We start from the raw sequence: 20,376 nt of genomic DNA, 5'->3' as shown, positions 1-20,376 counted from the left end.
GAGTTTTGGTAGCCCTTCAACCAATTGTTTTCTGTTTAGCCGATTAAAATGCTGCATCTCTATGTGACAAAGTCTCTTGTGCCATAACCAAGTGTCATCCTCTTTTGTAAGCAAACAATGGATGTTAAATGATGCATGATGCAAATCAAGTAGAGATATATTGTTGACTCTTTTTCCTATCAAAACAATTCTACCATGTGCATCATATATCAAGTAATTATTTGGTTCAAACATCACTTTAAAGCCTTTGTCACATAATTGACTTATACTTATCAAATTATGTTTGACCCCTTCTACCAGCAGCACATTCTTGATGTTGAAAGAGGATCAATTTCCTATGACTCCATTTCCAAGGATTATTCCTTTGTTGTTGTCTCCATAGGTTACAAATCCTTCTTCTTTCAAGTCCAACTTTTTAAATTTGGTCTTATCTCCTGTCATATGCCTTGAGCAACCACTATCTAGGTACCATAGATCCTTCTTTTCCTATTTTATGACCTGCAAAACAACATAGTATTACATGGTACCCTTTGATAGTTTGGGTCCAACATGGTTATGCCTTTCTAGATCCTTTTGAGATCACTTTCATAATTCCTTTATGTACATGATACTTTCTAACATGACAATTCTTACGAAATGAAGGGCATAACATTTGTGATAAAGGATTATCTTGTTTTCTTTTAGGGCATATCCTAAGTTAGGACAAGTCTCGACCATGTGAAGGAATGTGGTTGGTCGATGCATTTCCATGAGGATTCTAGGCCAAAAGAGGAAGGAGACCAACTATCCTTCTAAGGAATAAACCAAAAAGGCAAAAGGAGACAAGGTACAAGTCTAGTTTTGCTTTTACTGTATGCTTTTTCTTTCCTCTCTCTTCCACATCATCCATATGCTCCAATCACCATGTGCCACCTAGCATGCTCTACTTTCTCTTAATTACGTACAAAACAAGACAAACAAATATTAGCATGTTGGTTTAAGTTAATCTAATCTTGGTCAAAGGTCAACTTTGGGTGAAAGTTAATAAGTCAACCAAAAGAAGTCAACTAAAAACCAACTTAGGGAATTCAAACTAAAGTAATGCAAAACAAAGATAAAGGTGATGGAATAGAAGACTCCCCTCTAGACATGCTTCTAGTGATCCTTCTTGAGGGAGCTTCTATGGAGGTGTCATGGTTGATCACGCCTTCATCATCCTCCCCTTCTTGGAGAGAATTCGACAACGAATTCTTAAACCCTACATCAAAAAGAAAAAAAATCACAAACATTGAATAAGTTACTTATATTGTAGCTTGGGGGTAAGTCTAACTCATAAGCATTGTTGTTAATCCTCTTAATGACTTGAAAGGGGCCATCCCCTCTAGGGAGAAGTTTAGACTTCCTTTGAGTAGGGAATCTCTCCTTTCTCAAGTGAAGCCATACCCAATCCCCCTCTTGGAAGATGAATTCCTTTCTTCCCTTATTACCATCCTCTTGTTGTTTCTTAACTTTCCTCTCAATGGTTTCCTTGACTTGCGAATGGAAATCTTGGATGTACTTGGCTTTGTCCTCACCATCTTGGCAAGTCCATGCCTTATGAGTGGGTAGGGGAATGAGGTCTAAAAGAGTTAGGGGATTGAACCCATACACGACCTCAAAAGGGGAATGAGAAGTAGTGGAATGCACAACCCTATTGTAGGCAAACTCTATGTAGGAAAGAAGTTCCTCCCACTCTCTAATGTTTTGCACTACCATACACCTCAACATTTGCCCTAGGGTTCTATTAACCACCTCGGTTTGGCCATCACTTTAGGGTAGCAAGTGGTGGAGAAAAGAAGCTTGGTGCCAAGTTTCCCCCACAAAGTTCTCCAAAAATGGCTTAGGAACATGGAGTCCCTATCACTCACAATGGACCTAGGTAGGCCATGTAGTTTCACAACTTCCTCGAAGAAAAGATTTGCAATATAAGTTGCATCATCAATCTTATAGAAAGGAATGAAATGGGCCATCTTAGAGAACCTATCTACAAACACAAAACTGGAATCCTTACCTTTTTGTGTCCTTGGGAGGCCTAAGACAAAATCCATAGAAATGTCAACCCAAGGCTTGGAAGGGATGGGCAAGGGGGTATAAAGACCATGGGGTTGGACTCTAGACTTTGCTTTCATGCATGTTATGCAACACTTGCAATGCTTATCTACATGCTTCCTCATGCGAGGCCAATAGAAATGCTCCTTTAAGACTTCCAAAGTCTTGTTTGGCCCAAAATGCCCCATTAAACCTCCCTCATATGCCTCTCTAATGAGTGATGCCCTTAAAGAACCTTGAGGAATGCAAAGTCTCTTACCCTTGAAAAGATATTTATTTAGAAGCTAAAAGTGTTTGTAAGCCCCTTAGTGGCATTCACTAAGAATGGGGGAGAAATCAACATCCTTTGGATACAATTCCTTAATATGATCAAAACTACGAAATTTAGTTTCAAGAATGGAAAGGAGGGATTGCCTTTTTGAAAGCGCATCCACCACAATATTAGCCTTTCCTTCTCTTGTTTAACTTGCCTTGGCTTTTCAAAAATTTGAGTGACTCATGGTCACTATGTATCACAAACTCCTTTAAAAGAAGATAGTGTTGCCAAGTTTGCAAAGTCCTCACAAGAGCATAAAACTCTTTGTCATAGGCGGAGTAGTTAATGTGACTCCCTTTGAGTTTCTCACTAAAATAGGCTATGGGGTGTCCTTCTTGGAGAAGCACGACCCCAATTCCAACATTGGATGCATCACACTCAATTTCAAAAGTTTTGGTGAAGTTAGGGAGGGCTAAGAGTGGTGCATTGATCAATTTTTGTTTTAAAGTTTCAAAAGCGTTTTCTTGATCTTTGCCCCACTTATAGACCACACACTCCTTAAATGATGCAAGTGGTCATCTTAAGACATACTATAAATGAAAATGTCATCAAAGTACACCACAACAAACTTACCTAAGAACTCTCTAAGAACATGGTGCATGAGTCTCATGAATGTACTAGGTGCATTGGTCAAGCCAAAAGGCATGACTAACCACTCATATAATCCAAACTTAGTCTTGAAAGAGGTTTTCCATTCATCACCTTCTTTGATTCTAATTTGATTGTACCCACTCTTCAAGTCTATTTTGGAAAATATGGTTGCACCATGTAACTCATCAATCAAATCATCTAATCTAGGAATAGGATGCCTATACTTGATGGTTATGTTGTTGATAGCCCTACAATCTATGCACATTCTCCATGTTCCATCCTTTTTGGGGACAAGAATCATGGGCATTGCATAAGGACTCATGCTATGTTGCACCCACCCCTTTTCTAACAACTCATTCACTTGTTTTTTAATTTCCTTAGCCTCCTCAGGACTAGTCCTATAGGCTGGCCTATTAGGCAAAGATAAGCCTTGTATGAAATCAATTTGGTGTTCTATACCTCTTAGGGGTGGGAGACCCTTTGGAGGTTCTTGAAAAACATCTTGAACTCATTTAAGACTAATGACAAGTCTAAGGGACATCTAGAGTGAGGGTTTGGAAGGAAGGGGAAGATTCACTAGGATAAGCTAGGAAGATGGGTTTTTGGGCAAGCATTACCTTCTTCACCCCTTTGAGGGTGATCGTGCTCTTCTTGGACTCATTGCCATGCCCTTGCGCCTTCTTTGCGCTTTCTCTTCTTTCTTTTCTTTATCATTGCAATTGGTCCTCATTGACTTCTCTTAGTGAAAGAGGTAGTTATGTGATCTTTTTGCCTTGGAAGCTAAGGTAAATTTGTTGGCATGGCCATCATGAAAAGCTTTCCTATCAAATTGCCATGGCCTTCCTAATAAAATGTGGGTTACTTCCATGGGCACTCAGTCACATAATACCTCATCTTTGTAGTTTCCAATGGAGAAGTTAATAAGGACTTGTTTGTCCACTTTATCTCACCTTCCTCACTAAGCCAAGAAAGCTTATAGGGCTTGGCATGAGGGATGGTTTTCAAGCCAAGCTTGTCCACAACCCATTGTGCTAGCCATATTAACACAACTTCCACTATCAATTATGAGGGAGCAAGTTTTGTGTTGATTGGCACCTTGAGTGAAAAATATTTTCTCTTTGGTTTTCAAATTCTTTAGGCACTTGGTCTAGCATGCGCCTAACCACCAACAAACCTCCTTCATTAGGTTTGATTTCATCCTCACTTGAAGATTGGGAAGAAGTGTGGGAGGAAGAACTTTTAGGGGAGGGGGGAGAAGAATGTTCACTTTCAACCTCTCCTTTAGGGTTCAAGATCATGTTCCTCTTTGTTGGGCAATTTGAAGGAATGTGACCATAGCCCAAACACTTAAAACATTTGATGGAAGTAGTTCTTGAACTTTGAGAAGAGTTTGCACTTTCATGGGAGGTTCTAGACGAATTATTCCTAGGTGGGTGGTCTTTGGAAGGTGGTTTCTCATCCTTTCTCTCCTTTCCTTTCCAAGTTCTAGAGTAGTATTCATTGTATGAACTATTCCTCTTGGCCTCTTGTTTCTTTTCAATTGACTTTCAACTTTTAAGGCCAAGTGTAAAATTTTGTCAGAGTGGAATACTCATACAACTCAACTACATCTTGAACTTCTTTTCTAAGACCACTCACAAATCTAGATACCTTTTCTTCTTCACTTTCAAATTGGAGTCCTACTTTGAGAAGCATGGACTCCATCATTTTAAAATATTCATTCACACACATAGACCCTTGTTGAAGCCTTTGTAGCTTCAAAAGAGTCTCCCTCCTATAGTAGGAAGGAACAAATCTAGCGTGAATCAAAGTTTTAATGTCCATCCAAGAGGCCGCGGGTGGCTCTTGGTTAATATTGTCCATACACAATTGATGCCACCATGTCATGGCATAATCTTCAAATTCTAAAACTACTAAATCTATTTTTTCTTGATCACTAACTAAATGAATATTGAAGATTGGTCCACTTTTTGCTCCCACTCTATGTAGAGATTTAGATCATTCTCTCCCTTGAACTTGGAATCTTGATTGGTGGAGGTTGTCTTTGTGGGATTGGATTGCGCCTTCCACCACCATCATAGTCGTGCCTTCTTCTTCTTCCACCATGGCTAGAGTCCTCGGAAGAGGACCTCCTCCTTCTCCTCCCATCTTCCCTAAGCTCAAGTCTTTGGATGTGCTCTTGTAGGAAGATATCACTTTGCCTCTTATCTGCCCTCAATTGGTCAAAAGTTTCTCTCCTACTCACTTCCATCTCACGTAAGATGTTGGCAAGGGTCATTTGTTCACTTTCTTGGCCATAGAAGTCACCATGGGAGGGGAATAAGGTGAGGCTGACTTCTCCTCTTCCTCTACCTCCAAGATTGGATCCATATTCATGTTCTTACACTAAAACTCAACAAAAACCGAGACAAAGAAGAAGTTAGTTAACAAACAATTCCAAACCCAAGACCAAGTGTGGTCTTCTTAAGTACCCAAGTGTTTTTTGATCACACTCCCAAAGCACATAAGCAAGGCTAGCACTCAAAAACCTTCCACATAAGTGAAAACACCTTTAAAGAGATGAAAACCTTTTCAAAGCTCAAACAAGTGGCTCGGCCACAACACTCTAGGAAGACCAGGAAAAGAAAACACTAAGACAAAACAAAGATTACCTAAAGACAAGCAAGCAAAGCTCAAAAAACAAGAAAGTTTAACTTCTAAGGAAACTTGTTTTTAAAGACAAAACTTGAACAAGACTAAAACAATGAAAATCACTTTTAAAGACTCTATGGAAAGCATGTGAACAAGCACAAATTATACCTCAAATCATGCATACACCATGAAAGATCATAACCAAGTCAAAACATGGAACTAACACTACGTCATTTTGCATTTTTGACCACACTAAAATATACTACATGTCTATAAATGTTGCTTAAATATATTAAATACAACAATTTTGTAAATGTGACATAAAGTAAATCAAGACCCATATTTATTTGAACGTTGTCTTTAAAACACGTGGGCTAAAAAAAATATGGTCCGAAAGAAAGTGAAATCCACTTTTAAGAGTTTTTCTTCCTTTCCCTCCCTGTTGCAATGTCTCTCCCATTCTTCACTGTTGCAATGTTTCTCTCATTCACGGCACACCACTGCATCTCCCCCATTGACTGTTCGTCGAGTCCAACTGTTCAACCATCGTGACTGTTCAAATGCGTCGCGGCTTCCTCTCGAGTCCAACTACGTCACGGCTTCCTCTCCCATTCACTGTTGCAATTTCTATTTCTCTGGTAACTAATTGTTTCTCTATTAACTAATTGTTCTTTGTTCTTCATTTTCGTTTATTGCTCGTCGTTCTTCATCGTTTCTCTCTAACACTCATTGTTCTCCCCTTTTGTAATTTTGACATCTCACATTCTAGGGTTTATCTCTTTTACATCTACATTGCTTCTGGTCTCTCACAATTGATCGGTACAATCAAGGTTTTTCTCTTATCTCTGCAATTTAGTGTTTAGTCCCTGATTTTGTTAATTTCTTTGAATTTGGTTTAATTAATTTTGCTCCTGAGATGAGGGTTATTGTTTGTTTTCTCAGTATACCTATCGTAGCTGCTTTGTCAAATTGTTACAATTGTTTGGTAAACTATTTTCCTCTAGAAGGGCCCCATCATATAACGCTTTGCTGTGAGACATTTTTATGCTTTATATCCAATCCAAGCAACACGAAGACAAATTTGACTGTTTAGTTAAATTAAATATTCCAAAAAAGAAGAGAATGAGTTTTATTTGTAATCTTATTTTATTCATGCTTAATTGACTATGGTTGAGAATATTTGTTTGGTAAGGCTACCTTTTGCACCTTCACTAAACCAAAATAAGAATAAGAATCATACTAATAATGTTGATGTCGTATTTTTCTTATGCTTAGTATCTATTTTTGGTTCAGACAAACACAATAAATAATTTGTATCAAAAACTTGTGTGATTGTATTATATTATGTATATCATATTTCAGTTTGCATAAGTGTTGTTGGTGACATGGTTTGGACTTGGAATGATGATTGAACTATCAGGTGAGTGGAAACAGGAAGAATTTTGATATGATTAGAGATAAGAGTGGAAGGTTTGTGTTGGATGACTAAAAATGTGGCTAGTTGGACTCTTTTATATATGCATTATTTTGTAAATAGGTAGTGGTGATGAAAAAGATGTGATGGTAAAGCATTTCAGTGGTCCATAGACTTAAGCTCAAAGTGATTGTGTGTTAAGGCTTAATGGAAATTCTATAAACCTTTTATGTCTTTATTAGAAACAAAATTATTCATGCTAGCAAAAATCAGCATATAAATTAGGTGGTTGCTTGCGGACAATATGCAGATAGTGACTGACTAATGAATAGGAGTTTGGTTAGAGATGCCAGATTATAATCAGATGTAGACTTCATCCATGCATTGTTAAATTTGGAAGAAAAAATATGTCTACATTTAAGAGAAAAAAGAGTGTTTAATCATCAAAGAAATGTGGTTATTATATGGACTGAATTCAACTTTATGCAAAATCAATTCTCAATTTAATTATATTATATTATCTTTTGAGTCATTACTAAGAGAGATTAAGTTTGACTCAATTGTCAATCTAAACAACCTTAGGAAATGGATGGGAGGCATAGGTCCCTTTAGAATCGCGACACACACTCGTTCAGTTCCACTGTTGTTTTCACTGCTAGGCCCATTTGAAAATGATTTTTCTAAATTACTGAGATACTTGAAAAAATATTTCCAATAGACATGTTCATTTAGTATAAAAGAAAAAGGTTATCTCATTCTATCCCAGTTTATTGTAATCTTTTAAACAATAATAATGATTTACAGTTTCATGTCATTATTATCTCCAGATTGAAGTAGTTGGTTTTCATATGTCTATGGCAGCACGTTGTTTCAGCATGAGCAAATACTTTATTATTTTACATGTCATTATTATATTTTACATTATATTATAAAATAACGTATTATAAATAATATAATATAAAACTAATAGAAACAATGTTACTTTGAATACTTTACTAATACATATTAATGAAGTATTAACAAAGTATCAGTATTTATAAAAGTGAAGCAAACTGAAACTTGTGTTGATAGTATATATGTTCTTAGTATATCATATTAGTGCTTAATTTATTGTTTAAAATGCTTTAATTTAGTTCATATTATGTTAGTGACCAAAAGAGGAGTACGATTTCTGAAGTTGTGCTTCAACTATTACAACACCTGTTGTGGATTCTACAATATCAAGTTTGTTATTAACTTACATTAGCAAATTATGGAAGATGTTATTCCTATTGTTATTTAAAATTGTTAATTTTAGGGGAGACTTCTAATATGTTATCATCTTTTAGATTAAAGATGATGGACAAAGAGTGGACTAAACTTCCAAGATTTAGTAAAGAGTATGCTAATGGTGTAGAGTTATTTTTAGATTTTGCATACGTTAGCGAAAGAGCTCAAGGGAATGAGATCTTATGCCCTTATTCCAAGTGTAGAAATCTTATTGGGCAACAAGAAATGTGGTCTATGATCATTTAATAGCTAAAGGATTTCTAAAAGGATATAACACTTAGGTAAACCATGGGGAGTCAATACAATCATTGCGTGCTCCAAGTGATGACGACATGGAAGATAATATAGATGGATTATTGCATGACACATTAGAAATGTGGTAGAAGCAAGTGAGGACAACATTGGTCCTAATGAGGAAGCAAAAAAGTTCTACAAGTTGATTAATGAAGCAAAACAAGAGTTATATCCTGGGATGCCAAAATTTCTCCAGTCTTTCTTTCATAATCCGAATGTATCTATTGAAATGTCTTCATGGGTGGAGCAATGCCTCATTTCTGACCTTTTACAATTATTGAAAGAAGCCATGCCGAATCTAAACATTCCTGAATCTTTTAATAAAACAAAGGCCATGATTAAAGATTTAGGCCTTGATTATAAAAAGATTCATGCATGTCTAAATGACTACATGCTATATGGAAGGAGCACGAGAATGACACCTTTTGTGAGAAGTGTAAAGTTTCAAGATGGAAGGAATTTTGGTGAAGCACATGGTGAGTTAGAGAAACAAAAGAATGAGCAGAAAGTGCCTGCAAAAATTTTAAGACACTTTCCATTGATTCCCAAACTTCAAAGGCTATTTATGTGCTCAAACACTGTAGATTTAATGAGGTGGCATGAAGAAGAGCGCTCAAACGATGGAAAAATGAGACACCCTGCTAATGGTGGAAACTTGGAAAGACTTTGATAAATGCCATGCTAATTTTTCTATTGAGCCTCGCAATGTAAGACTTGGTCTAGCAAGTGATGGCTTCAATCCATTTAAGACTATGAGTATATCACATAGTACATGGCCAGTCATGATGGTGGTGTACAACTTTCCGCCATGGCTATGCATGAAACCCGAATACACAATGTTGTCACTACTAATTCTTGGACCACAATCACCTGGAAATGATATTGATGTCTATTTGCAACCACTAATTGAGGAACTAAAGCAATTATGGGAAATAGGTGTAGAAACATATGATGCCTCAAGAGATCAAAAATTTCAAATGCATGCAGCTCTTTTGTGGACGATTAGTGATTATCCTGGGTATGCTATGTTGTCAGGTTGGAGCACAAAAGGAAGGTTGGCATGTTCATGTTGCAATTATGACACTCATTCGTCATACTTGAGACACAACCATAAGATGTGTTATATGAACCATCGTGTGTTTTTACCAACAAGTCATCCATGGAGGTTGAATAAGAAGTCATTCAATGGAAAGAAAGAACTTGGGTTTGCACCAACTGTGTTAGAAGGTACTGATATTGTAGAATCGTGAAGGATTTTAACAATGATTTTGGAAAGTATAGAAAAAATAAGAAAGATGGTCCATGGAAGAAAAGATCAATATTTTTTGAGTTGCCCTACTGGTCACAAAATAAATTACGTCATAATCTTGATGTAATGCATATTGAGAAAACATATGTGATAATATTATTGGGACTTTTTTGGACATTCAAGGCAAGACAAAAGATCATGTCAATGCACGCTATGATTTACAAGACATGGGAATTAGAAAGAATCTTCATCCTTGGGAGCTTGATGGAGGTCGTGTACACATGAAAAGTCAATTTTATGTGCTATTTAAAGTCCGCCAAATACCGGATGGGATTGCATCAAATATTTCAAAGTGTGTGAATGCTAGTGAAAAGAAAATAAGTGGTTATAAGAGTCATGATGCACATTTCATGCTACACTACTTGTTACAAGTTCCAATAAGATGCACAATGCTTGATGTAGTGGCTGGCCCTTTAATTCGTTTGGGGTCTTTTTTTCACTCTTTGTGTCAAAAAGTGATCCAAGTGCAAGATTTGGATTACTTAGAAGCCAATATTATAGAAATACTTTGTCAAATGGAGACGATATTTCCTCCTAGTTTTTTTTGACATAATGGTTCACTTGCCTATCCATCTAGCAAATGAAGTAAGATTGGGTGGGTTAGTTCAATTTTGGTGGATGTATCCGATTGAGAGATATTTGTGCAAACTTAAAAGTTATGTTCGGAAGAAGGCTTATCCCAAGGGTTCTATTGCCAAGGGGTATTTAGCAGAAGAAGCTTTGACACTTTGCTCAAGATATATGCATAAAGACATAGATACAAGATTGAATAGAAAAAGAAGAAATTACGAAGGTAATGATTTATGTGATGTAGATGTTTGTGATTACTTTTCAAATAGAGGTAGTGCTTTGGGTGGTAAGAAAAAAGGTAAACTATTCCCTTTGGATTTGACATCTAAGGATCAAGCTCATCGATACCTCTTATTCAACTGTGACGAAATAAACATATACATCAGGTGTGATACTAGTTTATTTTTTTTCATTGTCATCTTTGAATTGTACCTTAAATCACTAATAAAGAATTATTTGTTTTTATAGAGAGTATGATGAGATTTTAAATAGGAAGACAAAAAGAAGAAAGTGGATCAAAGCTAAAACCCAAAGTCAAGAGTTTAGTGAATGGTTCAAAGATAGAGCCATGAGTGAGGATGTATCACTTCAACTTAAGGAATTCTCTCGTGGCCCAAATACTGTTGCCAAGGAGGTGTTAGGCTACGTCATCAATGGTTACAGATTTCATACTACAAAGAGAGATGCTAGACGCAAAACTCAAAATTCTTGTGTAACTTTGGTTTCATTAACACCAAGTTATGCAAGTTCCAAGGATGAAAATCCTAGGATAGAACCCGTCACTTATTATGGGGCAATCAATGACATAATTGAGTTAGACTATTATGGGCATTTCAAGTTTGTGATGTTTAAGTGTGATTGGTTTGAGAGTGATGCAGACAAACATGGGCTGACATGTGTTTATTTCAATAAAAAATGTTACCAAAATGATCCCTTTGTGTTGCCTTCTCAAGTCCACCAATGCTTTTATGTTGAAGATCCTTTTGAAACAAGTAAACATTATGTTTTGGAAGACGATTCCAAGAGATTTATTTAATATGGGTGATCACTCACAAGTAAATAATTCTGATAATGATGATGAATTTAATTGGGTTAGGGAAGACATGCCTGTAACAGTAGCTGAGAAACCTTCTAAAGATTTGGAGAAAGATTATTTTGATGATCTTGATTTTGATCAGACTTTGTTTGACTATATGGACTAAGAGGAGGATGGCTAGTGTGATAGAATGGATTTTGTAGTTTGGATCTTTTTATGTAACAAGATGCAGAATTGTAAAATAAGTCTCTCTGCTTTAGTTTGACATGAATAAGTCTCTCTATTTTTCCTATAATTGTAAGATAACTTTTTAAACATTTGCTCATATAATGTGGTGTTGATAGAATGACTCTATTTTTCTGCTGTTCGTCTTTATTAAAATTTTGTTATATGTTTGGTTGTACGAATTACTGTTGCTATCATGAAATGTGGTGAATAACTTTAAAATTTCGTTAGCAAAAGTTCCTCAACTATCAATTGAGCTGCTGTACAAATCTTGGTGAAATGTAGTGAAATGTCGTTTTGTATAATTGTCCTATACTAAGAAGAGGGTCTATCTGCTATTTTATCATTGGTTTTGTTCATTTAATTACCTTTTTCTTGGTTTGTGTATTTGATTATACGATGGATCAGATTTTCAGCTGGTGTAAGGGTCTGTGTAAAAAGGAGTGTTTACAAGATTCTTGAATCCCGAGTATTGGAAGTGTATTGGACAGAAACAACTCTGCATTCAGAACTTTTGTTTATTTCAAAAGGAGTTTCCAGGAATTAACGAATTAGTTGTTTTAAACCCTTTTATGGCTCAAAAATGTTTCATTTCTATGCTGATTGAGTGCGGGATTATTAGGTATATGCTGATTAACTATGATACACAGTTGTAAAGATCATGATTGAACAAAAAATACAAGTATAGAACACATGTTAGTAGGTGGTTTATGTCACTTTATCCCTCAAGTCTTTTTCTTTTCTGTTGTAAATTTCAATGTTTCTAATTCAGGTGCAGTTGGTTTTTTCGCAGAAGAACCTCTCCTATTATGAGGCTCGTGTGCTAGACCACCTTTAAATGTTTTCATCGAGAGATTTATCCATTGAAACTGTGTGGAACCATTTTCTTTTCATGACAGTATCAATTGAGCTACTGTACAAATCCTATTACTGTACAATTCTGGCAGGTCTATATCAACATAAATATGTAGCCATTAAATTGATTTGTTTTATGTTGCAGGGGCAACTTTAAAGAGGAACACATAACAGTGATAACGGTGATAAATTAATTTCTTATTACACTAACACAATGTATCAAAGTTAAGCTCTGAATGAAAATTTGGCTTCCAAATTTTATTGCTAAATTTTAGTACAGATTCGTGAAGTCAAGGAAGCAGTTGAAGAAGCTACAGATTGCAGTTGAAGATCTCTAAGAAACCATATTTTGTGTACAACTTTAACAGACTCATATTTCTTCCAAGCCACATTTAGGTTCATTTTATGTGACATTTTAGGGATACACAAAACTGCAACTCTAGAATAAGCTTGAATAGAAAACTTAATATTGTCTATTCTTCATCTCTTTATCACTTATATGTTTATTATCTTCATATCTGCATCATTTCTCACTTATATGTATTTCCTTGCTTGTTAGTTATGCTTAATTGCATTTTTTTTCTTACTTATTTTTGCTCTTAACTTCCTAAAAGGGTAGATGAAACCTCAAGTCAGCAACTAATGAGTTCAAATTTTTGCCCTCATTTAATATTTAAATTTGGGGATTTAATTGAATTTTCTGTGCTTAAAGATTGATTTAATTAGGATTTGTGATTATTGGATTTATTGAGTAAGTTTGGTAAAAGTGGCGTAAAAATTGATTTTAGTTGCATAAAATATTATTGGATATTCTAACGTTTGTTAATGCAGCTGGAATTTATTTTTGGTCAATTAATAGTGTGAATTTAAAATATTCAAAGTTACAAAATAAGTCCAAAATCAAGAAATTCTGAAAAAGAATAAATCAGGAGCTAAATGCACCCCCAGATTTTATTTGCACACTCCTGCAAAGTGGACCACCAAAAAACCTGTTCTGCACCCCCAGTTTTCACTAAGTTGCACCCCTCCTACCACTTAAACTCCACTCAACCAGATCATGCCATGTGGCAATCCCCACCTTTTAAAATTAGCCAACCATAAGCTGCCACGTGTCATAATCCTCCACTCACCAAATTGACCACTCAGATTCTGCCACGTCATCATCTCCTCAATCTCACTCATGAAACCCTAACCCTAATTTTCTTCTCTCCTTCCACCACCATGGCCTCCGCACCAGATCGGAGGAGAAGAGCTCGCCGGAGCAGCCACCACGCCGGAAATCTGACCGCCGCGCCGTCAGCCGCGCCGCCACGAGGGAGGGAGAAGAGTGTGAGAGTGAAACCCTAATTCTGGAGAGAGAGTACTCTGCGCCATGTGTCAGCATCTGATAGGACAGTCAAATTGGTCAACTAGTCAACTCTAGTCAACTGGTCAAAGTCAGCAGTCAACACTGGTCAAAACTGTAAATATGGTTAAATGAGAGGGGCAGAATTGGAAATTGACAGAATTAAGTTGCTAATTAATTAAATAAAAATAAAAGATTTTAGCAACTGACAGATAAAGCCCAAAGTCCAGTGGAAGCCTATATAAAGAGACTTAAGGGAGCAGACGACTGACAATTTACAACTGACAGCTTAGACACTTAGAACTCTCTGGTTTTGGCAGATACCGTCTCCATCACATCTCTCATTCTTTCTTTTATTTTCTTTCTTTCATATCATCATGTATTCCATCAAAGCCATGGAGGGCTAAGCTTTAAGGGTTGATTCCACTGTAATTTCTTAAATGGATTCTGAGGTTAGATGAATTTATGTGTTTGTTATTTTGATTATTGTTGTGGTTTTTGTTTATCTATGTCCTTTGCTTCTTAATCGAATAGAAAATAATGATTTTAAATCTACATGCATGCTAATCATATGAGTTAAAAGGTTTTTAAATTAAATTGAGACTTTACTTTGATTTTGTTTAGAAACTTTCATTTGATTAAATAAGTTTTTGCCAATAATTGAGACTTTAATTTGATTAGAGGTAATTACTTTAACTAAAATTAGTCAAGACTTTACTTTGATTAATTAAGTTTTCTATTTGGTAAAGAAACAAAGGAATAGACATGATTAGGCATAGTAAAATTAATTGAGACTGTACTTTGATTGAATTTACTATGGACAATCTAATAATTCTCACTTTTAATTGAGACTGTACTTTGATTAAAAGTGAGGATGCCAACAAATGAATTGAGTCTTTACATTGATTTATTTGTAAATCAACAACAATAATTAATTTAACAATAATCTCTAGATAACCAATGAAGAATCTTATTTAGAAAAAGCAGTGGAATTGACCTATTTACTATTATTGTGTTTACAATCTTCCGTGTCATTTTCTTTGCATATCAAAACCCCCTATTTTTATAGTTGCTAGTTTAAATTGCATTTTTGAGAATCAAATATTTGAGATCAATTCCGTATTCGTTGTGAGACGACTCAGGGTTATCTTAACCCTAACTATTTTCTTCACTACAAACTGGCAATACTGAAGTTGCTAAAGTAGTGGTAATTTGATCGCCCAACGACAGCGATATCAGCAACATTCAAATGAGTGCTTCAAGTATGGAACTTCCTCAAGTAAAATCAACCAAAGAATTCCTAAGGAAAATGAAAATTACACATGGAAAGATGACAAGCAATCAATGTAGAACTACTGCACCTAGAATTGCTGCTGAAACACAACTAAACTTGCCTACTTTTAAGTTGCATGACCATGCAAATTTGGATAGGAGGCTTAGCTCGAGAAATCAGAATGGGAAACTCAAGAAAAAGGCAGCAAATGTAGCTGATAAATCAAAGGAAAAGCTACTACAAATTGAAAGAGCATTCACTCAAGTCACTAATTCAAGTGCTGATCAACAACCCAATAAAAAGTGAGTGTCACAAGAGGAAAATTCTAAGAAAAGGAGATTGCCTATGAAAGGAATGATGGTAGATGATAACTCAAGATCTAAGGAAGGACTAGTGATTGAAGATGTTGAATCAATGACAATACAAGGTGTTGCTCCTAAGGATACAAAAACAAAATTGGGGTCAATGTCAATTGATCAATTTCTTAAAGAAAATGGAAGCGCTGATGATGAAGACAAAAATATTCAAAATGGAAGTGAGGAGGCGGAACAATATGTTGGAGATGGAAATACATACCAAGATGAAGATGGTGAATTGAATGAAAAAGAAGGTAAATATTTTATTATTAGCATTTGACAATTTGTTTTTCATATGTAATATTTAATTTTGTGAGCTGAATGTCAAAATAGGGACAAAGAAGAAAAGAACAAGAGGACCAACTCAATGCTTAGCAATACACGGAAGATCAATGCAAGACCGTCCAGAAGTTGTATTGGATGCAGATGGAGAACCTATTGGTTGATTGACAAAATTGTAACTGACTTGAGTTATTTCCTTGGCACAATAGCGAGGAATTCAACCTTTTGTCCCTTGATTTACACAAGTTTCAAAGCTTTACTCAAAGATAAAGATAATAAGGCTCATATATGGACATATGTTCTGGTATGAAAACTAAACTTATATTGATTTAGAGACATAAATATTTCTTAAAATTTCATCCATTTAATGTTTTTTTATGTAGGAAAAGTTCAATATTAGTGATAAAGGAGAGAAAGCCGTATTTACTCGTATAAATGATGCATGGAGACGCTACAAAAGTTTTATCAAGAAAAAACACTTTTCAAAGTACTCCACATTGAAGGATCGGCTAAAACATCGTCCTTTATTCCTTTCTGAAGCTCATTTCAAGCAATTGCTCAAATATTGGAACATTAGTATTATCCAGGTAAGTTTATTTGATGTCTTATTACGTTAAAGCTACGTGTTATAATCTACCTTGATTGTTATTTTTCTCCTATCCTAATGTAGAGCATTAGCGAGAGAAATGCTGCAAATAGAGCTAGCAAAAGTACATCCATCGCATGGGACCAACTAGTTTTGCTAGAATTCATGCTGATTTGGTAATATATTTCTACTTATGTCATTGTATGTTTTATATCTAATGCAAAATATGCTAATTGACCTTTTGCTTATTGTAGCGTACCAAGAAAGAGGTAGGAGAAAAAGTTACTCAAGCTGAAATGTTTATTACAACTCGTCAACGTCGAGAAGGCCGAAAAGGAAAAGAATTGGATGAAGAAACACATAATGCTATTGTATGTTTACAATTCATTATATAGATTCCTTTTTCTCAATATAAATAAATCTCCTTTATTCATTGTATAGATCTACATAATGATTTTTTATTTTTGTTTTATTAGATTAAGCTTCAAGGTTCCATTCAAAACTCAAGTGATTCTGTAGAACAAACATTTAAATCACTGTTTGGAAAAGAAAAGCCTGGAAGGGTACGTTGTTACAGAAAGACTATGAAACCATCACAATTTAGGAAAAATGAAGAAATTGCTGCCATCAAGAAAGAACATGCAAACGCAATTAGTGGTATGGAAAAGAAAATACAAGATCTACGAGCAATTGTAAATTTTGTGGTAAGGCAACAAAATCCAGATTTAGATGAAAAGGACTTAAATAATATGATGGCACACGTTTTAGGTAAAGAAAGTAGTGCAACAGGGCCATATTCATCTGAATCAACCGATGATCTACAGGTAAAGAAAGTTTTTAATTGTACTTCCATCATTAATATCAATGTAAAATACCCAAAAGTTTAATACTAAATAGGATATGGTTAGGATGTTGCAATAACTACTTATTGATGCTTTAGACTCTTAGCAACTAAAATATTGGTATTTTGTGCTTATTAGGTGTTACATTAGATTAATACTATACTATAAACTCTCAAATCATGTTTGTTATTTAACATCTATGATACATTATGTAAGAGAAGAATCATGATGAGTATAATGTTACATTTTAGGTCTCTACTTCACTCATGAACATGCATTTGTTGGAACTTAGAAATGATTGAAAACATGTGATTCAATGCACATTTACATGTTAAATTTGACTTAATTAACTTGTTATAATGTATAATATGTTGGAAAAGTGTGATAATATATTTTGTTGTTTTTTGAAGCTAGAAGACAATGAAGATCATGAAGACAATGAAGGCTATGAAGATTATGAAGACAATCTTATAGAATAATGATCTTTGTTATGTAGTTAAGAAACATTAGATATATTATATTTTAGCTTTCTAGCTAAAACTTTGAAAGGTTCATCCTTTATAATGACTTCAAGATAGTTATTTTAATAGTTTGCATTCTAACATTGAAATATATGTATGAATGACATTTAATATGCATTCAATTATGAATATTTTGTGTACGAATATTGTTTGAGGTGTTGATTATTGTGGTGTCTAATTGTATAATATTGTGATTTGAAGAGGTACACTTTTTTCACATTGAACTTTTTTATAAAAACACATTTTAATAAATGTGGCTTAAACTCAAAGACAATATTTATAAGGGTGTTGTCTATTATAAGGATATTAAGCCACGGTTTTAACAATGTTGTCGTACTGAAAACCGTGGCCTAATGCCTACAGCAACGGCCACCTAGACTACGGCTAAGAAACTGTTGTCTAAACTTTAGCCTACGGTTTTTACGATTTAGGCCATAGTTTTGTGGTGTTGTCTAAAATACTTTTTGTTGTAGTGTAATTTGCCAATATCACCCAAAATCCAAGTATAAAATTTGGTAGCATAACACGTAGTAAAAATGGCCAAATGGATTCACCAAGCATTGTAAAAGCTCTCGGCCAAACTGTTTTTGGTCTTGAAAACACTTTTTCTTTTCAAAACTAGGTACTTAAAATGATGAGAAGGATGTTTTTAGGTCAAAATCAATTTCAAGGAGCATACAACAACACAAGGCATAGATCTCATGCAATAGTTCAAAAACTTAGAAACAAGAATAATAAAACTCAAAGAAGCATATGACAAGAGACTCAAGCAAAAGTTAGACACATTTAAAGACTCAACATGACATACACAAAGACACAAATATGTAGCTATCATGCATTTAAACTCATGGATTTGAGGCTCAAAGACTAAGCATCAAAAGACATGTTATCCAACCACATTTAGGAGCAAAAGAGTCAAAAAACCGAAGCCAAAATTGCCACAACATAACCTGAAAACGTTATTTTTCATATTCTCAGCAGCTCTGACCTTTGCTCACTCATTTTATCATAACTCTCTCCACAGAACTCCAAATGCCTTAATTCATTTTTTTTTGGAAACTAGACTCACAGAGATTTCTTTTGATAAAAAGAACGTTACTTTTGGACCACTGAGCTAGCTGTAGTATTTTTTTCAAAAACGCACACGTTGCTGCCAGCATTGTTTTTATGTGGACCATTCAAAGATAGCTACACCAGACAAGGTTAGAACATGAAAACACCATATTCAAGGACAACCAAAGTTGTAGATACCAAATGATGAAGGATTATCTTGTTTCCTTTTGTAGTTATGAATATGGTGAAGTTGATTAAGAAATCTTTTTGAAAATTCCCACTGGACATTAAGATAGCGTGCTATCTAGATGTGAAGGTTCATTTCTCAAGCTCATGAAAGGAAGAAGAGAGTTGGATTCAAACTTAAACACACACGACAATAACAACACTTAAAGAGCAAAATGAAAGAACGATTAGCATGTTGGTTTAAGTTAATCTAATCTTGGTCAAAGGTCAACTTTGGATCAAAGTCAACAAGTCAACCAAAATAAGTCAACTAGAAACTAACTTAGGGAATTCAAACTAAAGTAATGCAAAATAAAGATAAAGGTGATGGAATAAAAGACTCCCTTCTAGACATGCTTCTAGTGATCCTTCTTGAGGGAGCTTCTAAGGAGGTGGTCACGCCTTCATCAATTTGTCTTGTTTTGTAGGTAATTAAGAGAAAGTAGAGCATGGCTAGGTGACACTTGATGATTGGAGCACTTGGATGAAGTGGAAAGAGAGGAAAGTAAAACGCATAAAGCAAAAGCAAAAGTAGACATGTACCTTGTCTCCTTTTGCCTTTGTGGTTTATGCCTTAGAATGTCACTTGGTCTCCTTCCTCTTTTGGTCTGGAATCCTCATGGGAATGCCTCCACCAATCATCTCCCTTCACTTGGCCAAGACTCACTCTCACATTAGGTTTAGGGTTTGCTAGTTAATCCTTTTTCATGTTTTTGTATTTGCTAAAGGACCCTTATGAACTCCTATTTGAAGGGTGCTCCTTGTCTTGTAAAAGGGTTGATCATTTTGTTATAAACTTTATGCATTGAACCACCAATTTTCGTGAACTCACCTTTGCCTTATCTTGCTTGCAAGTGGCGGCACCATCACTCATCTCTAGGGTTTGGTTGGCTTAGATCCCCCCTATGAGTGGCGTGCTTCATCCATTCTTCATCTTCTATGCTTTCCATTTTTATTGTTTCTTCTTTTATTTTGCTCTTTAAGTGTTCTTATTGTCGTATGTGTTTAAGCTTGAATCCAACTCTCTTCTTCCTTTCATGAGCTTGAGAAATGAACCTTCACATCTAGATAGCATACTATCTTAATGTCCAATGGGAATTTTCAAAAAGCTTTCTTAAACAACTTCACCATATTCATAACTCTAAAAGGAAACAAGATAATCCTTCATTAGTCCTCATTGACTTCTCTTGGTGAACGAGGTAGTAATGTAATCTTTTTGCCTTGGAATCTAAAGGAAAACTTGTTGGCATGGCCATCATAAAAAGCTTTTCTATCAAATTGCTGCCCACGCCCACAGTGATAAAATGCTAATCCAC

The 20,376-nt window shown here is 35.2% G+C and overlaps 1 protein-coding gene across 1 annotated transcript; it reads left to right on the top strand.

Moving 5' to 3' along the window:
• The first annotated feature begins 15,552 nt into the window (after positions 1–15,552).
• On the top strand, positions 15,553–17,740 carry LOC114188545. The gene is made up of 6 exons (XM_028077121.1): positions 15,553–15,805; positions 16,043–16,137; positions 16,217–16,420; positions 16,674–16,790; positions 16,896–17,243; positions 17,672–17,740. The coding sequence occupies exons 1-6, from the start codon at positions 15,553–15,555 to the stop codon at positions 17,738–17,740; spliced, it is 1,086 nt and encodes a 361-aa protein (XP_027932922.1).
• Positions 17,741–20,376: the final 2,636 nt, after the last annotated feature.

Source organism: Vigna unguiculata, chromosome 1, assembly GCF_004118075.2.
Source record: "Vigna unguiculata cultivar IT97K-499-35 chromosome 1, ASM411807v1, whole genome shotgun sequence".
NCBI classification, from domain to species: Eukaryota; Viridiplantae; Streptophyta; class Magnoliopsida; order Fabales; family Fabaceae; genus Vigna; species Vigna unguiculata.
This window is presented reverse-complemented; position numbering and strand designations above follow the sequence as displayed.

Coding starts and splice junctions, on each gene's coding strand:
- LOC114188545 (XM_028077121.1), top strand. CDS start 15,553: ATGGTAGATGATAACTCAAGATCTAAGGAAGGACTAGTGATTGAAGAT. Junction 16,421..16,673: donor GGAACATTAGTATTATCCAG/GTAAGTTTATTT, acceptor TGCTTATTGTAG/CGTACCAAGAAAGAGGTAGG. Junction 16,791..16,895: donor AAGAAACACATAATGCTATT/GTATGTTTACAA, acceptor TTGTTTTATTAG/ATTAAGCTTCAAGGTTCCAT.